The sequence below is a fragment of the Pleurodeles waltl genome, chromosome 5 (genome assembly GCF_031143425.1).
Source record: "Pleurodeles waltl isolate 20211129_DDA chromosome 5, aPleWal1.hap1.20221129, whole genome shotgun sequence".
Classification (NCBI taxonomy): Eukaryota; Metazoa; Chordata; class Amphibia; order Caudata; family Salamandridae; genus Pleurodeles; species Pleurodeles waltl.
In genome coordinates this window covers 1,412,207,862-1,412,230,742 of record NC_090444.1, presented here as the reverse complement: position 1 = coordinate 1,412,230,742, position 22,881 = coordinate 1,412,207,862, and the positions used below count along the sequence as shown (strand labels likewise).

Genomic DNA, 22,881 nt, shown 5'->3' with positions numbered 1-22,881 from the left:
TTTAAATTTAATTTATTCCATCCCCTACACCCCCCCTGCTGTTCCCCTTGAAATCTGCAGCAGCCGCCGCTGCCTGTTTTGGCATCATATCACATGCAACTGGAAAATCAGTTCAGAGACTCAAACAAATGTTTCAGACTGACATTTTGTTTCTACAATACATTATATAACGTTACAATATTTTATAATTTCATGGTACTTTATCCAATGTTATTTAATTTTGTGTTAAGGCATGCAGAACCTAATTTTCTCCTAAATTAATAAAACAACACGCAGAAACAGTTAAAATAAAATGTGTTTTATTATAACACTGAGGAATTAATGACCATATCTTTTCCTTGATGGCCTATTTTATCTGCTATGTAACACTGTGAATGTTTGCGTCTCAGTTACAAAAAATAAACAGATTCTTTGATGGGATTGGAGGTTTTCAATAAACAAAGTAGCCAATCAAATCAAGGCAAGATACAGGTAGTTTTATAAATCTAGCATAATGACAATCTCCTAACAGCCATGTTCACTACAAAATAAAATGTATTATAAGCAAACTGGTGAAAATAGCATATAGTGGTGACTGGGGTAGCAACTGAATGGAAATGTTTGAACAAAATTCGCAGTTCTTTTTACAGAACACACAGGGTGATAGATTCTGCATCACCTTTGAATTATAGCTTCTTTCTGCTCTTCTTTCTGTTAAAAAAATAACACAAAAGATTCGGTAAGTACTGGCATAATGCTAAAAATACTAAAGAATGATAAGGTTCATAAAGCATGCATGCGCATAACGTCATTTTTATTTTACTAATGCTCACTTCTAATCATCTTTACTGCCACTGTGTTAGGACAAGCGTTTTTGTCAGACAGCAATCCCGCACATGTCCAAATACTATTTTTTGTACTATCGACAAAAACGTACAACTACTAATCCTGATTATCGGTGGAAAACGTTGACTACAATATATTGATAAACATTCTTACTTTCCAATATAGACATATTTAGAAAGTGCCCATCAGTATTTCCAGTCTATTCAAAAGCATTCATTTGGGACAAAGACCTGACTAAACAATTAATTCAGTATTACAATGTTGAAATAATTTGAAATTATACAATTACAATAGTAATCAATGTATGCAATACTTTATCAAAATTTTCGAACTAATTAATAAGCATTACTAAAGAGTTGGCATGATAAAAAGTGAAGGAGAATTTAAATTAAGATGATTTGTGCATCAGAGAAAGTTCATAAATTACATTAAAAGTATAAGTATAATCAAGGGAGTTTTACTAACATTACAAACAATTGAATCATTGAGTTACGTTAATACCTTGAAGTGTCTCATTTCTTCTATGCAAGCATCAAGTGCACAATTTACAGAACTAAGATGTGATTTTTTACTCCCTTTTACAATCAGTTTAGCAAATGGCAAGGTTCCCAACCTCATTAGGGTCGAGCACAAAGCGCTCTGTTCCGTTCTCTATGGCTTGTGACCACGCCATCTCACTCTCATGAGTTTGGTTGGTTTGTGGGGTTGCCTCTTAAAATTTGCTTGATTTAATTTGTGAAAGGCATGCATACGTCATGCCTTTTCTGGTGTGTAGCCGTCCTCGAGCACACCAACCAACTACCGAAAACATACGAGGCTCCATGTTTTCAGTATGGTTTCTGGACTACCTTTTCTCTTTATTTTACAGTGCAATCTAGCTGGGCAGTAGTCGAGCATTTTGCATGACATCAACCCTGTTACATGGATATCTGCACTTTTGCCAGTTACATGGTGCTCAATTAGCTAACGCGTGTTCACTGCTATTTATGTGTTGCCCTCCTCTCTCTTTGAATGTCACTTACTCTGCTTGCTTGAATATTACTCTTGTATGTACCCCTCTATGCCTCTGTCTGTTCCTCTGGCTGTCTGTCTCAATCTGTCTCCTTGTCTATATATATGTTACCATGTGTTTATAAATTTCTTTTGTTCCAGCCATCTGTCTCTAACTGTGTGGCCATTCTCCTTAATGCACAGTTCCTGCATATATCAGTCCCTTCCTCGCTGTATGTTTGTAACTATCTTTGTTTCCATCCCTGTCTTGTCTTGTAATTCTTATTTCACTTTTTTTATCAAGATCTGTAAGCCATTTTCATCTCACTCACATCGCCCTTGTGTGAAAAGTGATCCTCTTTATAGCAGTTAAGAAATTTGTACTCTTTGTCTGTCACCTCTGGTTAAGGTTCATTTCTTGCCTGTCTCCTTGTTTCTGGGCCCAGACCACAGCAAGAATGCTCTCTGTAATGTACAGCTTCTACCCGTATCTTACTAGCACCGGCCGGCACCACACATAGTGCATTTTGACCCCCTCCCAAATGCCCCCCGCCACAACACTGTCGCATCCCTGAAGTGTGTATTTACTATTCTCACTGCACCTCCTCTCGGATACTGAGATATGGTATGCAGAGGGCCAGAGTACACGATTCCTGCATCAAAGGTGTGTTAACAAAGACGTACTTTAAAAAACCTAAAAAGCAAAGGTGTTTTGACGACGGTTCACAAAGCGGTGTTTGTCTGCTTCAGTCAGACTTAACAGCCTATTTGCTCACCACAGTGTGTGCTGTAAATGCCGACAAGACTCACACACATGTTGATGTAATGGTAAAGTTATGTTGCTACAGATAACACCGTTTACTAAAATAAGAATGAAGTGCACTTTCTTCTAAGTACAGCCATTTGCATTAAGTAGACTGTCTGCTTCCCTCATCTCTTCTCCAGTGCTTCATTTGTAAAAGAATAAGTGCCGGGCCCAAATTTTGTATCAGAAACCATCCAGCAGCCTTTCAAATGCCAGGATTGGCAAATACGAAGGTGGTTTGTCTTGAATTCACCTCAGATGTCTTTATTCCACCAATGTCCTCCCTCCCCCTTTATCACACTCTTGCAGGTTCTTTTTCCTCTTTGCTTTCTCAATTTCGCACAGTTTTTCTGTATTCTCTTCCATGTTTCCTTCTCTCCTTCAGTGTCAAAGACTAATGACTGACAATGAGTCCCATACCCCAAAAAAGAACGCCGGTGGGCCAGACCTGCAACCACCAGGTCAAATTAAGCAGTACCCCTTCTGCCAGTGTTGCAATATTATGTGCACTATTTTCATTGTAAACATATTTGGGGTTTTGTGAGGTGTAATGTGTAAGTAAAGGACTGGTCATTCGGCCACCCTGGCTTTTTCCCAGTTGGATGCAGTCTCATGTCTGCTTTTAGAGCAGGCCTGGCTCAGGGCTCACTATCCCCTTTTTAAGTTAAGCACACAAGCACTCTGGCCTGTTGTAATCTCTGTGTGGGCTTTTAACCACACCCACCCCAAGCCCATCACTATAACTCATTCATGGGCTTGCCTTTCAAAAATCCTTTGTTTTCATAGTTAAATGCTTTACATTTGTCCCTCCTTGGGGCAGTGTTGTTACCACCTTGGCCATCAACCCTGTTACATGGATAATTGCACTATTGCTGATACGTTTCACTGTGAGCATACTTATTTTTCTTTTTGTCTCTCTCCTTCGCGCTCATGGCGGCCGTGGTGCTTTAAATCGGCTTGCTTATATCAACTGTTAAACTTTTCATTTTCAAATTATGTGGCAAGAAAAGTCAAGTTAGGAATTTACAACGCTAATAGCTCCAACTCGGGCAAACTCAAGACCCATTGCATTGCAAATGCTAGTTTTTTTACTGCTGTCGTGCTAGGCAGAATTGTATCCCGTACCTTTCCATCCACTTTAGGTTCTGTGATTGGCTGTCTTTGTCATCTGTTGTCAATGTTCTGCTTTCGATTGGATCCTATCCACACTATCTGATTTTTGTCCTGCCATTCTCTAAATTTAGCGAATGTCAGGGTACCTAACCTAATTTTTACTGCTCTCTTGAGCGGCAGCATTGTATCTCATACTTTTCCATCCACTTTAGGCTTTGAGATTGACTGTCGTAGTCATCTGTTTCTGCTTTTGTTTTGCTGCTATCCTCATTACTTGATTTTTGCCCACCCATTGGACCATTGTTCTGTCACCAAAGCCGTTTCAGCAGTTAAAGTTTTGTTTTCTTCTTGCGTTGCAGTGTAGACTGCTGTGTTAACTCATTACATTTACTACCTTTGTTCTCATTCCACAGAATATTTTACACAATTTTTAATTTCAGAAACATGGAAAGTGTTTAGTTGTGAAAAGGGGATTATGCTCAAAATATGCTCCTCAATCCCTGGACCATGCTGGTCGCCATTCATCTCTTTATCATGTTTACATAAGGCAAGGCCAGAAACACCTGCAAATAGGCACTCCAACACCATTAATTTATTGTAGAATGAGGAGCAGTACGTTTTGTTTATTTTCTTACTTTTCAGTGCCTCACGTTAGAGAGGCTTAGTACATGTTTCCCTGTTCCTGCCTCCCCTTCAAACGCACACATTGTGCTGGCAGAAGAGACAAATCCCTGCTATAAGGAACAGTCTCATCGGTGAAAACACACAGCATGGTCAAACATTCCAAAAGAAAGTTCTTCAATCATTTTTTTTATGTCAATCTACTAAACACAATGCTAGTCCAGATCAATTAATCTAGATTGCAAGAATTTACCATTCACCTCTTCCACAAAAGCAATGCCACCAGGAACAAGCTGCCAACTTACTCTGGCTAATCACATACATCTAAATGGTGTGCCTTTACTCGCAGAACTACCCTGACACTTAAGTGGTTGCTGGAAGTAGACCTGCACTTGACTTAGACTATTATATTTCTATACATACTGAAAAAGACATCTATTGAGGGCCTCTCAACCACAACGTAATAAATCCCCCCACCAAAGAAAATATAGTTCCCTATCTTATACTAATAGGCGATGTTCATGCATTACTAAAGAAACTTTATGTAGGCCGATCACTAAGTGCCCATAACTGTCCAATTTGTTTGAAATGTGTGCTGTGATTAAATTCAAAGAGCACATTGACAGACTACACATCCTGACCGATTTCTTATCTGACTTTTGCTTTTAGAAAAGTTGATGACACCCTTAATGGCTTTTCATCCATCACCTGCAGTTTCCGCTACTAATTATAAAATTCCCCTGACAATACTATATGAACACTCACCAAAAGTCTTTGCAGTACCGTGAGGCTCAAATCTAGGTGAGCCTTTGGCTGAACCTCGACTTAAACTTGCATTATCCATCCACAAACACATATATGATACTCATTATATCTGAAGTGGGAGAGAATGAATAACATCCATAATCTAACTACATGTACTTCTAAGTTTCAGTCATGGATGGGGGAAGTGAATCTGAACCCACAAAGAGCAACATTTCTGATCCTCTCTCCTAAATCATGTTTCTAACATATCTCAGAATGAGCAGTCATTCTAAATTAGACAGGAATCTCTTCAAAAGTAGGTACCACACCTAAAGCTCTTGGCATCACTCTTGACTCAAAACTTAATTTAGAAGGACATATGAATGCTATAGCTAAGTGTGCTGAAAACCACCTGAGGAATGTTAGGAAAACAGACATTCCTTACGAATAGCAGACCAGAAGGTTACTGCAAATCAAATGTGATTATATATATTTAACATTGTTTCCCATATAATTGACATCCTGTTGTGAGGTGCCAGGCTGCTGAGAATGGGGTTTAGAAAGTACCATAGCATGCTCTACATAAAAGCAACCTAAATATAAACAAAACATAAATTATCACTGTGCTCCTAACTTTTAAAAGTGTGAGTACTAGAAAACAGACTGAACTCCAATGTTAAGTACTATATAATCTGACTGACTACATAGGACTATCCCAAGAAAATAAAAAAAGAGTATGAATCTCAATAAGGAGCCTTGATCTATGTCACCAGCACCGGATTTAAGTGGCTGATTTGTTTTAGCATGTTTGTATTACAAAAAGTAACAAAGCCAGGTTTATTTTTGAAATGCAAAAATGAATGACCCTAAAAGAGTTGTGTATGGGAGTCATTCGTGTTTTCTCCTGCCTAAGTTCACAAATACTAGCTGAAACTACTGTTCTGCCGCACAACCACCCTTCAAAAGTAAGTCTTGAATGTTCGCCCTTGTTATCCCCAAAAATTCATAGCCTAAAAAGGGCATACTTGGGAGTTCAGTAAGGTTCACGTATGGATGTAGTGGTTCAAATTGTCACAAGGGTAACAGAATGGGTCTTAGTGCCACAGTCAATGGGCAACTGGCATGACTAAAAATATTAACAATGGGCTTGTTTTCCTTCAGGGAGGTCCAAGTAACAACAAAGACAAGAGAAAAGCTCAAATTGTCTGTGATTTCACTAAGAACTCTGAAGTAGATGATAATCTTTGGCTGATGCCCACTCATCTACAAGTTTTTATTGCATATGGTGTCTTATCAGCCCCCCTCCATGGCTGAACCCACAAAGGACCTGCACAAAGATAAAGAAGTTCATGGAAGATGATTGTTATGTGGTGGAGGTTTTTCCTGCATGCGGCACTCTAACGTTAAGTTAGAGAGCATGAAAATATGCATCCCGAAGTGCAAATTTCAGGCACTAAACACCTCCATGTGAGATTTCTCAATGCGGGTGGTTGCGGCAGGTCACAGCCATTTGTGTTGAGAAAGCTGCCGCTCATGTAGAAAATCTACTTGAGTGGCAGAAAGAAGCATCGCCCTCTGATGCACTGTGTGGTGCCACTTGCACTGATTTTATTGCACAGAAAAATCTCCCTGTGCTAAAAATCAGTGCTGCAGCACAGCATGCCCAATTCTGCCCGTGGAACTCTGTGGAATCTCGCAAAGTTTTTATGTACCTCCACAGCATTCTGTAGAGTGCAACTCAGTGAGTTCTGTCCACTACTAATAATATAGTACTCCCTCAAAATATGTCTTTTCGATAATCTTCCCTGCACGATCCTCTATTGAAGCACTTTCCCCCCTTTAATGTATGAAAATAGTTAGCCAATAACCTGCTGCTTCTTAAACCTCACTCTGGACTTCGCTCTATCCATTCCCTCTGAAGGGAGCAGACACCATGACTGGCAAAACAGATATCAGAGAGAGAAAGAGAAACAGGTAAACCGTTCGGTATACAGCAGTGACAACTTCAAAATACATTAGCAAATTCAAAGTAGAGCCGAAAAGTGGTGAAATAAAAAGCTTAGCCTGATTACAATATTTTAACTTCAGTAAAGAAGAGACTGTGGTCTTGAAAACAGAGTGCAACATGTTGGTGCATGGTCACAGGTGCATTTTTATCAGCAGCAATAAACTGAAACATCTTTGGCTGCGCTTTCATAGGTATGGTCATTTAATGGTGTTTGATCATCTTGAGACAATGAAAACATTCAAGACAGCGAGCATACTGAAAGAAGATACAATAACTCAAATTTAAAATTATGAAGGGCAAAGACATGGACTAAGGGACAGATGAAGAAAATGAGACAGGAGAAAATGAAATTAGAGAAGAAGAGATTTCAAGAAAGAGGAAGACAATGGAAGGAGAGGAGTGAGGGACGTTGAAAAACAGGGAAAGGAGACAGTACAGTAAGAGTATGAAGGAGAGAGGTAAAGTAGAGAAAGAAGGGCAAGTAGATCTACAGAAAGGGTGAAGGAAAGAGAAGGAAGTTCTGACCAAATGAGGTACTCTGTCTCTAAGCACTTGAAACTATGCAACATGCACAGTTGTGTAGTGTGGCATGGCCTTCGTATAATAATAATGCATGCTGGATGTAAGGAGGGCCTATCTGAATACACCCAAGGTAGCATTTAACATTAAAAAATATATATGTAGGCAAAGGACCTAGAAATGTGGACTTTGAATGATAATGCTAACAAATGTGTGCTCAATGGCCATGGCTTCAGTCTCCATGCTTTTCTGACACCAGTCAAACTAACAAGACAAAGAAGGTAAACCTTTCCACTTCTCTGTCACATGTGTTGTAACTGTAGCTGCAAGGTAGGATGACCCTACAGAGATTTGCCTTGGAATGAAGAAGGAAAAGTAGCATTAGTTTCTATTTGCTTCTGCAAAGGAGCAAAGTTTGCACGTTTTAGCAGCGAAGCAGGAGCTGAGCCTGAGTGACCCCCTCATCACTCTATAAAACACCATTAGCCCTAGGAATATATGAAGCACTGGTGCATGGACAGGGCTACATACATGGACTGGTTGAAGAGAGTTGATGTAAAATGGCTGAAGTCCAAGCTCCTTGACTCAGGGACAGATCACAAGGAAAGGGCCTGGACACATCTCAAGAAGGAGATTGTGCTGATAAAGGAACCATAAAGAACAGGGCTAGGAGCCCTGGATTAACACAGTGATGCACATATCACTGTGACTGACATCCAGGTGTGAACTCTAGTCACTTCCAAGCATGTGTTGAAGGACTATTAGCTTTGCAGTGTTTTCTGCTGGGGCATACAATGAATGTGACTGCTTGTCCACAGCTGCCACCACTGAGAGTCATGTGCAGAACAGGTACTTGGCCCATTTGTTCAGGATCCATATGTGCTCATGGCCTGGCACATCAGGATTAAAAGGCCTCAACCACCACAGTGGCCCATTTGTACCCCATGGCTCTCTGAAAAGGGGTTCTTATACCATCCATTCATGAGCAAACACGATGTCCATCACAAGATGTAAAGAAGCATTAATTACAATGGTGTCTGCAGCAGATATTGAGACTGCAAAAATAATAAAATGAAGGCATTTTCTTGCATTGTTTGCCACTGTTAATCGTGGTCCCATTATATATCTCCAGAGATTTTCATTTTTTATTTGTGTTTCTGGATCAATAGAGAAGTAATTTATCTTGGGTAGACATTGCTGACCAAGGCCGCATTTTTTAGGATTACATTTTTAAAAATGGCAGATGTGTTGCAGTGCTGATATAATATTTCTGGAACCATGAGACTTACACACTTCATTTTGATGTCAAAACATAAGTTTTGGGGGTCAAGAAGTCTTATAGAGACAGAAATTACCCCCTCAGAGCAACCCTTCCTCAATTTTCTAAAAAGGTGGCTATACTAGAGAAAGAAGAGACATATATGAAAATGAAACAAAAAATTATGTTTTTTAATCCTTTTATGTATACGCCAACGTTTACGATCTGAATAAGAAAAAAATCTTTAGCACTCCTGCTTTAGACACATTTTCATAGTTTACTTTATTGGTGGTACACTTGCAGAACATTGAACATTTGATAAAAGAATATTGACAGGAACATCTTTTTGTAACAAAAGATTTTGCAAGTACATGTATGTGTAGGTTCAGTGGGTAGAGGTTTTGAAATTGTGTATGTTTTAGCACCCTATCAATATCTTCCCAACCAAATTCACACAGATATTTCTCTACATATGCATGATCCAAAACATTTACACATCTTCTAATGAAGTAGAACACTCTTTTAATGTGTCCATGCACAGATTATGATGTCGGTGGAAGGTAATTTAGCAAGACTGATCTCCTGAACATACTGTGCCGAAGATGGCCAAATGTGTTACAGTCAGAATTTATTTTCCACACATGCACTAGGTATTTTTCTACATCTTTAAAGCCACATTCTTCTTCTGTCTCAGCAAATCCATTTAGAAACTTCACAGGTTCAGCAGATAAAGCTCAAACCTTTGTTCCAGTGTTGCTCATAGTTTCATTACCCGTAAAAATATGTGCTTTGATAAGAGCACTGGGCATCTCTGGGTCAGATTTATTGCACAGAATACAAAGCGGGTTATATGTCTTTCCTCGCCTATTCCAGGATGTATCCATAACTCTGACAATCCTTGATTTATGAACTTTGCAACAAATCTAAGTAGCACCATAATAATAGCATATGTGTCATTTGCCAGTACAATGACCCAATTGTAACCATTTCGAACAACCCACTCAACATGTGGCACAAAACAAAGTTCAGCTACCTCCAATTTGCTGTTTAGTTCTTGAACAATATGTCCGGCACCTTCTGAATATCTCTCTGAGGCACCAACTCCTCATTGACAATAATTCAACTTGCAATAATTGGAAATTGAGGGTTCACTGAAGCATCAGCAATGTTTTGGTGAGTTAACATATCCAAATTTATCTTGTTTGAGGTCGATGACCAGAATTTTTCAAGTTGCACAGGTATTGGTGAAGACAAGGTCCATTGTTCCACTTGCAGACATTCGTTTGATTCTCTTACATTCTTTGACAGATCACTTAAGATAACTGTCAAAGATAATGTGCAGTTCATGAAAGGTGCACATTGACTTTGATATCTATAGAACAGTCTGAATGAACTCTCCAAATGTTTACATGTTGGAAATCCTGACCCTTCACAATTGTGACATATAGTCCACAACAACAGCAGTTTTCAACTGGGACACCTTTTCAAACTGAAATTCTTCAGGTGAAAGTTATTTTTTGAGCTCTTGTACGAGTTTGAGCTTCACTGGATTCATTGCAGCATTCCCATCAAATAATGAGTTTGTTGGAAGAAGATCATGCAACATAAGGTCCTTGATAAAGTCCCCCCTTTCGTTTTTCACATCCATCTCTTTAAGTGCTTGTGAAACTGTTTTTTTGTAACCTGTTTTGTAGCGGACGGTTGGACGAAACTCTTACTATGGCAATTTACTGTGTTAAGTTTAGCTTTAGTGATTATGTCAAACAGCTTTTTCTCTTTCAATACAAATCTCCCCTGCTTCAGTTCTGCGTATAGTTTCAATCCATGTTCCAGGATATCTAGTAGACATGTCTTTATATCATTATCCACATATTGGTTGGTCACGAAGTTGTGTAGTCACACAGGCTAAGTCATTTCAAAGAAGGCTGTCAATATGTTTATTGAAACGTCCCCTCTCTTTCCCACAAGTTTATGGTGCGAAACAGTTTCACAATTGTCCATTAATTTTGAACTTGCCATCTCTCTGAAAACATTCCAAATAGAAAGGACTTCATGGTAAACTAGCTGCCATTGAGCAGCATATTTACATTTACGTGCCTGACCAACAATTACCTTGGACCTTTTTTTGTGATTTCTGGATTGTCTGTTCCAGTTTCATATCTGGAGCCATAACACTGAAAACTCCCTCTCTGTCTTTCAACACAAATTGTCTTTGGATTAATTTCCTATAGAGGTATGTTTTTTCCACCTCTAACTTCTTCTCTCTTACCAAATACCAGGACCCATAGTTTATGCAATCCAATTCGCAAAACACAGAAATCAGTGACTCCACAGTCTTCACGTGCAGCTCCCAAACACCTTCCTGATTACTATGTACCAAGTTTTTCTCTCGAGCTATCATGTGTAAAACATTTCCACAGTACTTGCAAAGTTCTGATTTTTCTTCACATTCATTGACAAACTCTACAAACTTGTTTTTCAGGGTTTCTGATTTTGAACTGAGTGTATAGAACATTGCATGGCTTTGCAAAACATGTCCTTTGCATGAAGTGCACCCTTTGCACTTATCCCTTTTGAGATAAGATATGCAAAATCTAATTTGTCATTCTTGTTCCAGAAAGCATTTTAATGGAATATTTCTATAGCCTCAGATATGATGAGCATACTTTGTAACGAACCAACATAATGCGTTCAGCTCAAAACTGACTGGATAGTTTTGCTTCTAAAGATTTCAGCCTAAAAAAGTGCATCATTTATGCGACATTCGCTGAGAACTTCCTGCACACAGCAACACAACTTTTATCATGTAGGAAACACCCACATTGGATTAAGATCATCATAATCTACTGAATTACTCATACAAATGTCAGCTACAATACAGAAAGCACCTTCATCACAGAAAATTGGCTGGATGGGCTCGTCTTCAAGCTTAGCATGCACATTTTGGAAATTTGTTAGAGCTGTGTATACTGTTGCATAGTTTGTGCCTGGAGATGGTAATACTGGTAAAAACCCAACCTTCTTCAGTGTGACAGTATTCTTGGAAATCAGAGAATGAACTCCAGCCTACGGAGGAACTGGCTTTTCTTCATCCTTCAGTCCGTACTGAATAAGCAATATGATAAATTCAGTTAAATCAACTTTGCGGATCGCAGCATCAGGAAGAAGAAGATCCATGTCCTCAGCCACTTTGAAGCTTTCTGTTATACTGGAACATGTTGACGGCTTGTAGTGATTTGGCACATGTTGGCAAAGCAGCTGGGTTATAAGTTTGAAGCTTCACTTGTTTATGCTTACAACTGACACAGCTTGTTGTACAGCAAAAAGAAGTAGATCCATGTCCTCAGACACTTTGAAACTTTCTGGTATACTGGAACATGTTGATAGCTTTCAGTGATTTTGCACACGTTGGCAAGGCAGTTGGATTAAAAGTTTGCAGCTTCACTTGTTTATGGCTACAGCTGATATAGCTTGTTTTCCAGCAGCCACTTCATTGGCACAGTCTTGAAAAAGGACCTTGGAAGTATCGTGTTCTGGATGTTCCAGACGAAGAAGAGCTGTCTTCGAAATAAAAATTATCAAGAGCAGCAATTGTAAATGCTTTCCTGGTAAAGTGAGTAGGAAGTGTTGTGCTGTCAGATCCACAGGACATTACAACATTAGCTGCTAACAAGTTCCTGCTCCATACTATGTCATTATAACTTGTTGAGACACCAACCCTATTCATTGAAGTTATTAGCTCTCTACTTTTGCACTTGTCGTAGATTGTGTGGGCAGTCATCATGCGTAGCAGAGTTTTCTTTTCGCTGCGATGTAATTCATAATACATGATTTGGATAAAATAGTACATATACACAGCATAACCAAGTCAGTTCATGGGATTCTCTTCCACTTCTTAGCTTATATCTCCAAAGCCATCATCAATGTTGGCTTCTGTTCCAAACTCAAGAACAATGATGTAAAAATGTTAAGACATCAGGCATTTTTGTTGACTCCCATGATTTGTGGGATTCTGGGGCATCACAAAATTTGTCAGTAAGTCCAAAATCTAAATTTTCAAGATGTTTCTTAAAATGGTTCCTGCTGATTTTACTGCATGCTGTGATCTTATTTTGGCAGCAAGAACGTCAGGAGTCATATCAGCTGAGTACACCATAAGTGGCTCATTCTCTTTGTTAGACTGACAAAACCGAATTCCGCCATTATACATTCTCACCAGAAAAACCTTAATTTCATTATTATAGATGACTACAGTTTCATCAATGTTGACCATTATTTGTCTGATCTCAGAGTGTGAACCTGAAGCCAGCATTCAAACGTGCCATTAAAACTTAATTTGCTATTTTAAACAGTGCAAACTCAACTGAAGGCTCGCCGTTATGCTGCTACTGGGAGCTCATTGTACATTAAAATGTTTGAATGTATGCACATATGGAATTTGGGTGGGCATACAAATTTGCTGCAAATATATTCACCTCTGTGTTTAGATCAGCTACTTGGGTGAAAACGTCATCTTGAAAGAAACTAGCTGCAGATAAAAACATGTTTGTCCTTTGAGACTCACATACTCTGTATTTTCCTCTTTCGTCAATCCCTTTGCATTTGTTCTGGCTAAACCACAGATAACACATTGAAACTCCACTGCTTTCTGATCAGTTGTTAGGGGTGTACGAGGGGTAGCCATCAATCTTCTAAGTGGATGAGCATTGGGATTGGTTGTCGTCGCTTTCTCAGAAGACTCAGATTCTTGTTGTGATTCACTGGTTCTGCTATTTATTGATGATTTTTCCCAGCCTTTTTTCCATTGTATGCAACCTGTAGCACTTGCTGTTCCAATAAGAAAATATTATCTTCTTCACCCATCAGTATCAATCTTTTGTGAACTTCGTCTTGCCGTATTTCTGCAGCATCTCAAACTTTCTTCTGTCCAGCCGCAGTTCATGTTAGCTCTTCTTTCTGTTTAGTTTGACATATGACAAATTTTTCTTTGTTGCAAGAGTACTCAGATTTTGTAGTTAGCAACACTCTGTCAGGAGGTAAAGATCCTCTGCTCTCACCTGCTTCGCTCATGTTTATGACTTTGAATCAACGGAAAACCTGAAACAAAAATATTAAAATAAATTGCCAATATGATAGCTAGAACACATCATTACAGCACCGCCATTTTGGAAAATTGGGGGGGAGTTGATCTGAGGAATTATTTTCTGTCTCTGTAAGAGTACTTGACCCCCAAAACCTATGTTTTGACACCAAGATGAAGTATATAGTTATCATGGTTCCTGAAATAATACATCATCATGCAACACATCCACCATTTTTTGAAATGTTGTCTAGAAAAAAATGGCCCGGATTAGCAATGTCTACCCAAGCTTAATTAGGTCTCTAATAATACAAAAACACGAATCAAAAATTAAAATCTCTGGATAACAATTTTTTTTTACGAAGGTACATCAAGGGGCCAGGACTATGAGGAGTAAAATAAGTGAGCTATAGAGAATTCTTTGAGTAACTGAAGTCTGGGGGTACAGTGCAAGTTTATTCATGAATGTGTCTAATTACCCACTTGATTTGATGCAAAGTTATGGATTATGATAACCATGCTGGAGGCATTGGTCACTTTACCTGTATTCCTGGTTGGTTCTGGAGGAAACTCTTCCACGCTTACATATAGGCAAACATATCATTATGAAATTTTGATTCTGCAGCAACAAATGAGCAGTAATTTCACAAACAGTGGTATGACTCCATGACATAGCAGAGTTCTTAGGAATTATACTTACTGGGTTCATAGTAGTCAACTACAGATACTGAGGCATCTTGGGTATATGCCACTTTCGAGTCTCTCACTGCTGGAATGGCCACACAAATCTTTGTTTGATTTAGCTACAGGAAAATAAACACCTTAACATATGTAATAAACTCCATGTTATGCATTGTAAAACAGATCCATTAACAATTTGAAATCAACACTAATCAACACAGAAGCCAATGTCACAGAAGAAACCGTCATTAGTTAAATTATAAATTAAACACAAGAACATAATTCTTTATCTAAACAAGTTTAATAGGATTCAAATGTGGGATGGAGAGGGTGTGTTTGTGGATGAATGCACAAGCGCCGGTATGTTTAGAGAGCTAGATTTGGTTTAGGAAGTGTTAGAAACAGGACAAGTTGTAATATTTTTTTGTAAAAGTAATAACACTGTAGCAGTGTAGTCATTATCAGACCATTCTCCATTCTCGTAGCACTACACAGGAGGAGTACTAAGTTTTGCTCTTTGATATCCTCGGTACAGAGGATTTTGTTTTTCGGTTTAGGCAAAGGTTTAGGTTAAGTTTAAGTAAATCCTAGTCGATGTTACCTGTCCATATCTTTTTTCTTTAATGACTTTCGAAACAGAGGTGCATGATGCACAACCATTCAATACAAGATATTGGTTCTACCTGAAAACATGGCAGACCTCCTTGAAAACATGTGCAGTTGTGATATCAATTGTATTTTTGCAATTGCCTCTAATGGACTAAAGGAAGGTTGGTGGTGGATTCAAGCAGGATGGTTCTGTTGTGTAGTGGGCATAAAAAGTGTGCTTGGAACACCCTAGTAAGCAATTTCTGATTTTCCTATTACAAGTTCATAGATTGTGTCAGAGTTCAAGTCCATTAGAGGACTGTTTGAGAACTGAGGCTGCAAACAGTGCTCACAGAGCTCTAGCAGAGTTCTTTATGCACATGCTTGAAATCCGTGGCAGGTGATATGCCAAATTGGCAGTGTGATTGACAAGCACAGAGCAAGTAATAGAGTCTAGTCAATAAGCATGTGACTCAAATACCAGGGTGGTTGGCTGTGCTGCAGGCCCTGCAGTCTCAATCACAATGTTAGTGTGTGCAACTAGAACTAGGGAACAAGTGAAGGAGCATGATTTATGTGATGAGATGCCAAAGGCATGAAGAGTGGACCACATCTTAGTGTGTGATTTTAATTTTGCAGATGGCATACATTACCAATAGGTTTTCCCGGTTCAAAGGCTATCTAGAAATTTTTTGGGTGGAACAGATGAGATGTAAGCTTTTAGCAAAAGAGTTGTGTTAGACTTGTCACCTCTTGGCGTGGTTTCCCCTGTCTTCTGGCTTCTAACCTCCTGTTTTTGACTGCGTGCTGCATTTCATTTTTGCTGGATTACGTGCTCTCTGTCTAAATGGTATTGGTGATTGGTTTATCCATGATCCATGCATATTTAATTTACCAATAAGTATCTAGTATAGTGTACCAGGTGTGCCCAGGGCCTGTAAATCAAATAATACTACTGGGCCTGCAGCACTGTTTGCGCCACCCATATGAGTAGCCCTGCAAACATGTCTAAGGTCTGCCAGTGCAGTGTCTGTGTGGGCAATTTTAAATTACCATTTCGCCTGGCAAGTGCACCCATTTACCAGGCCCAAACCTTCCCTTTTACTAAATGTACAGCACCACAAAGGTAGGTCCAAGCCAGCTCCATGGGCACGGTACAGTATATTGAAAACGTAGGACATGTGCTGGTGTGTTTTACATGTCATGATAGTGAAATGCTGCTACATTCGGCTTTCACTATGGCAAGGACTATCTCTTACATAGGGTAACATGGAGATTGCATTGAAATATATTTTAAGTGTAATTTCCCCTTTGCAGCCGATAGAGATATGGAGTTTGGGGGCACTGAACTCACAATTTAAAAACACATCTTTTGGTGAAGATGATTTTTAAATTGTAAGTTTGAAAATGCCTCTTTTAGAAAGTGGGCATTTTCTTGCTTAACCATTCTGTGCCTCTGCCTGTTTGTGGAATACATATCTGGGTCATGATGACAGCTGGGCTGTTTGTGAATTCATTCTAGACAGTCACACAAAGGGAGCTTAGGTGTGCCCAGCATATGCTGATGGGTCTTCCTGAGCTAGAGTGGTGGGAGGAGCTGACACTTGCACCAGAATAGGGCTATGCCTGTCCTTACACAAAGCAGTCTCTAAACCCCTAGAGTGAGTCTGGGGCCAGGGTAGGAAAGGTAGGGTCTTGTGCACTACAAAGACTTTTCTTTGAAGGTTGCCCACTTCAAAGGCATAAATTGGTTTAAGTTCTGGACCTTTGACCTCACAAAGTTAAATCCTTCTGGACTGAGGATATTTTGCCAAGAAGATGAGCTATAGGAGGGACTGCCACACCACTCTGTCTGTTGCTTTACTGTGCTGACCTGCTGCTTCTGCCCTGAGAGTGAAAGGACTGGACTTTGCTTTCTATATCCTGCTTCCAAAGGTTCTCCAAAGGATTGGACTTAGGTTGCCTCCTGTTAAGAAGTGTCAGGGACATCAAAGACTTCATCTGCCAGCACCTGGGTTCACTTGCTGAAAGTCCTGACTTGCCAAATCCAGTGGCCTGGGGCCTTGGGAGTGGGTTCTGGTCTAACCAAGAAGAAACAAGTACATCAACTCAAGACCGACTTCGGAACTGGCGCCACTGCCAACTCTGTGCTGCTGCTTGCACCAGAGCCATGGTCCCGCTGAGTTCCACGGCCATGCCTGATGCTGCAGGTCTGACGCTGCTGCAGCACCTCCGAAGTCCTGTCGCAGGTTGAGTCCTGAGTTCCATGTCACTGACGACTGTGACACCCTAATCCGACTCTGTCGCAGCACTTGTGGTTCTGTGGAATGATCACAACACCGCAAAGTCGACGCCTTGTGTCCTGCTGGATTCATCAACCCCACCTTGTCATAAGGAGCTGACTCCTTGCCACCTCCCCTGCGACTGTAAGGAACAAATGCCTCACCTGTGCTGCCTAGCAATAAGGAACCTATGCCTCAACTCCCCGGTAGCACCTAGAAACTGACACTGCACTGTCTCCAGAGATGCCTCACCTTCCCAACTCCTTACAATGTCTTTGTTTCCTTGTTTTCCAAGGTACTGCACCTGAGGTCTGTGAGACTCTGTGACCTGCCCACACTCCCCTGCGAGTGGCGTCCAACTGTTGGGAACGACTCTGTCAAGAAGTTGTGATAGCCCCAGTTGGAACTATTGAATTTCTAAGTGCTATACTAAGATTTAATCTTTGGAAATTTGTATCTTTGCTTGTGTATGTTTATTTTTGGTTGTTTTGGTCTTGTTTTTCTCAGATAAATATTGGCTATTTCTCTAAACTGGTGTGGAGAACTTTTGTGGTGTTTTCACTGTATTACTGTGTGTGTCCAAATACGCTACACATTGCCTCTGAGATAAGCATGACTGATAATGCTGAGCTACCAAGGGGGTGAGCAGGGTTTATCTTTCTTGCATGACTTCCTTACCCTGACTAGAGTGAGGGTCCCTAATTGGACAGGATGCAAACCACTGCCAACTAGAGACCCCATTTCTAACAAGCTGACATATAGAAACCTGTTTTGGCGGAAGTTTGTTTCCTAAGTAGGGAGAAGGTACTGAAAATAAATGCCATCCCAATCTCAATTTATTGTAGTGAGGATTCACAAGGTTAAGTGGACATAAGAAATAGAGCTCTGCTAGGCAGGTAGGGTAATTAGCTACTCTGTATGACAGTTAAGCAACCTGCCATAACTCTTTCTACTGTAGAAAACATTGTGTTCACATCCTCAGCACTACCTTCATTTTTTAAAATCAGTTTTTATTGTTTTTCGCATTTAAGACACATACAGTATTTCATGTGACATTCTGAATGTTACAGAGGCAGAGCATGTGTGTGACATACATTAACAGGAAAGAACCACATGTAAAGGACATACATCTGAGCTGACAAGTACCAAAATCAGCACCTTTGCTGATGTGGTTTCACATTCCCTAGGTAGCAATGAAACAATAGATTCAGCGTTGTATTTTTTTTTTTTTAGTAAAATCCAGTGTTAACAATAACAATTAAAGTAAAACTGCTGTAGGGCCGTTATTGGTGGGAACAACTGGTAGGAAGGAAGAATAAGGGAAGGGGTCAATATGGTGTGTTGATCCAGGGAAAGAGAGTGGGGAAGGGGAGGGAAAGGGGAAGTTTATAGGTAAGAAATCCAGAGACAGTTCTGTTCAAGGCTGGTGAGACAGCAACAACATGACTCCGTCATCATGATGGAAATTTCGGAAGTGCAATATCTGCAGTAGTATTGGGGAATGCTCAAATGTGGAGTTTGAAAGATAGCCAATGAGATCCCATGGTGTGTTCGGTATCACAGCTAATGGGGGGCTCTGTGATATCAACAGCATTACAGAATGATAATGCTGTCTGGTGGTTTGGTGGTGTGCAGATGGGTGTATGAAGATCGGCTGGGATTGATTTCCAATGAGTTGTAAGTGGACATTTGAGTAGGCCTAAGTTATGTTCACAGAGAAGAGCCGTACCCTCTGTTTGTACCCAAACACCTAGTGATTATATCCACGTCTCATAGGTTGATGGGTCGAGTGAGCACCATCTGCGATTTATGAGGTGTTTGGCCAACAATAGACCCAAGTAAGTGAAACTGGACGTAGCTCTGTGCCTCTTGTCGCTACGGAAAAAGCCATACGATACAGATCTCCCAGGCATGTGGTATGGATTGACTCATGCAGTGGGGCAAGCAGCAAAGGATTGTGGTCCAATAGTGGTATAGGAGGCACAGACATGTGAACAACATATGTAAAAAGTCTTCTCTCATCAGGTGACAGCATGGGCATTCAGCATTGTTTCTACTGTAGTATCTTTTAATCTTGTGAGGTAGGCTCTTTGTGTAACATAAAACTGTATTAAGTGAAATCGTGAATTGCGCGGAATATGTGTGGGCCCTTCTAGTATTGCCAACCATTCTTTATCTGTAAAGGGTCTCTCTGTATCTACCTCTCAGTGGTCTTCGAGTGGTACAAGTAGTCTATAGGTCAGGTGAAATAGTGAGTCAGCCAACCCGCACACCAGGTGTTTCCCATTGCCAAACATGTGTAAATAATGTAGCATAAGGTGCATTGGGGGTTCATGAGTCAAGTCTCCCCATGCTCGCTGCAGCGCACTTGTAAGGGAGCAGTGAAGTAAAAATGTTCCGGGAGGTAGACCAGTGTAGTTCATTAAATTGTCGTGTGAGCAAAGGATGCCATCAATATAGAGGTCACCTAGTGTGTGGATTTCCACCTCATGCCAGGGTGTCATCTCTGTAACTGAGGTCATGTGTATGCTCCTTGGGGTCCCTGAAAAAGGGAACGGCTGTGTGCATAAGAAATTAGTTCTTTGGTGAGATATAAACATCTACAATAGCACTGATACACTAGGTTTAATAGTAGGGGCTCAGGGGTAGGGAATTTGGTGCATAGGTGAAATAAGTGCAGTATTTTGAAGTGTGTCCACGCACAGGATGTTGTAGCAGTTGAGGAGACATTGAGAGAAAATCCAGCGTACCACCCATTGCAACTGTGCAGCCAAGTAGTAGTGTTCTATGTGTGGAAGTGCCAATCTGCCCTGATCCATTGGTTTGTTAAGCTTAGAAAGGGTGACCCTACGGCAGGAGGTATTCCAGATCAATCCACACAGTTCATGTTCCAGGGATCAGAAAAGAGAGGCTTGGATGTACATTGGGAGGTTGACGAAATAGTATAAAAGGCTGGATAGGACAACCATTATAACAAGCGCTAATCTGCCCATTACCGACAAGGGCAGCGTCTGGCTTTTGAGAGAGAAGAGAGCTTGCAACAGGCTACCATCAAACAAATCTGCTTCTATGTAATAGATGTGGATGCTGAGGTATCATCTAAATGTGGTCGGCTGCCAGAATAAAATGTGGAAAGCAGAGAGGGGGCCAGGGTCAGGCATAGTAGTGGATAGTGGGAAAGTACAAGACTTAGCCCAGCTGAACCGGAGTCCAGATATGGCCGCATATGCATCAAGAATGGTTATTATGGACTTTGGGAAGTTAGACAGATCTTTAAAGTAGATGAGAAGACTATCCACGCAGAGAGACATGTAGTGGATCATGTTGCCCATGGATATGCCCCAGTCATGTCCCTGCAGGTGAAGCGCGACAGCTAGGAGCTCTACAGCTAGGCCAATAAGTAGGGGAAACAGTGTGCAACCCTGTCTCATGCCTCTTTCTATGTGGACCGGGGTTGAAATATAAGGGCAGATTCTTGTTCGGGCGCTGGAAGCGTATATAATAATCTTATCAGTCAGACAAAGCGGGCCCCAATCCAAACCATGGTTGGACCATTCTAAAGAGTCAAATACCTTCTCTAGGTCAAGCACAAGGCAGCTTGCTCGGGGCCAATGAAGTGAGCATGTCAGGGAGCTGCTCTACTGCAAATGGCTTCCTCATATACCCTGTGCAAATGGAGAGCAAGCTGTAGTGAGTATGTTTAATAAAAAAACCTCTGCTGGAAGCCCATCAGGACCAGGGGTTTTGCCATTAGCAGGAGAACGGATGGAGTCCTGGATCTCAGTCAGAGTGATAGGCTCTTCCAATTCCATCTGTTGATCGGATGTGATGTGTTGGGGGGTTGTGTCCACAATAAAGAAGTCAATGGCATCGGGGGAAGAATTTGTGGTAGATCGGTACAGTGATGTATAGTGCAGTGCATGTGGGGATGAGTAGAAGGAATACACCCTGGAAGATATGTTGTGATATAGAGTTATGTCTGTTAGGTGCTAGTGGTGTAGCCAAGTTGCCAGGGAGACAGCATTAGAGGTTGCAGCAGTGCGGGACAGGGGCAGGAATGATCTCTCCAGATGTGTATTCAAAACACTATTAAAATCCCCCCTAAGAGCCAAGGAAGGCCGCTCCAGCGAGAAAGTACTGTTGAGAGTGTACGTAAGAAAGGAGCTTGGTCAGTGTTAGGAGCATAAATGTTACTGATGAGGATATGCCTGCCATCCAACCTCCCCCTAATAAACAGGAAGCGTCCCTCAGTGTCTATCACCTCGTCATCCACTTCCAAGTGGAACTCCGGGGCAGACCCATATCAATACTCCCCCAGGCATAGGAAGAGTAGTTTGTGAAGTAAACTTTACCACGCCACCATTTTCTGAGTTTGTCTGCCTCTGAAATTGTCTTGGAGTAGAACAATATGGATGTCCTGCCATCTGAGATATGAAAAAATAGTGTATATGCGCACTGGGGTGTACATGAAGCGTATGTTCCTGATCAACACGTTAACGCAGGTCATAGGGAGTGCAGATGGTATTAGTTAACACAAGGTGTAAAGTGGGCCGTCTAAGCAATGATAGTTGTGGCATAGGAGGAGCTTATTGAGATACAGTGAGTGGTGCCTCAGATTGCCTAAGGCAGGGTCAGATTTTTAAATATAAACAAGAAACATTGAAATTAAACAATAACATATTGAATACCGAAAGAGCAGCTCATAAGAGCAAGTGACTACCCAAAATGAGTAAAGAAGAAACTTGTGTTACAGTGGGGGAGGCTAGACGTGGACCAATGCCTCTTAAAAAGTACAGAGGTGGCACCAATTGGAGCAAATTATGAGAGCCACCCCAGGTTGACTTCCACATGTGTGGTTATCCAATCCTTGCAAAGATTGACAAGGAGCAGTAGTCTACAAGTCGCAGTGTGTAACGTGGTAGATTAGTTCTTTCACATGTCGAGACTAGGCGGTAAGGAACCGTAGGTAAAGTCCTCATTAAATGATATTCTACGCCATCTGCGGAGTAATGTCTGGTGGGATTAATGAGCTCCACATAGAGGGCCAGGTGGCTACAGAACTCTCTCCATCCGATGAATGGGAGTCCAAGGCATCCAGGATGGAGCACCACTGGGTTTCCGTCAGTTAAGCCGCTTGTTGTAGTGCTTTGTGGTGTTGCATGATTCTTTGCTCCAAGTCATAACAAGTCCTTCATGTATCATAATGGGTCCCGGCCTTCAGCACACTGTGGTAGTCCCACTATGCAGATGTTATTTCTGCGGGATCTGCCCTCTGCGTCCTCTGCTCGCTGGTCCAGTATTAACACTCAGTCTGTTAGTGTTTGCAGGGACGAATCCAGGTTGTGTCTCTTGGGCTGTAAAGTTGTG

The 22,881-nt window shown here is 40.9% G+C and overlaps 1 protein-coding gene across 1 annotated transcript in view; it reads right to left on the bottom strand.

Annotated features, from left to right (window-relative positions):
- Positions 1 to 282: 282 nt before the first annotated feature.
- Positions 283 to 22,881, bottom strand: part of LOC138296505 (CD109 antigen-like) — a 775,136-nt gene continuing 752,537 nt past the window's right edge. The window contains exons 32-33 of the mRNA XM_069235676.1: positions 14,664 to 14,766; positions 283 to 690 (exon numbers count right to left, since the gene is read on the bottom strand). Of these exons, the coding sequence (XP_069091777.1) occupies positions 521 to 690; positions 14,664 to 14,766 (273 nt within the window). The 3' untranslated portion in view covers positions 283 to 520. The remainder of the gene's footprint in view (positions 691 to 14,663; positions 14,767 to 22,881) is intronic.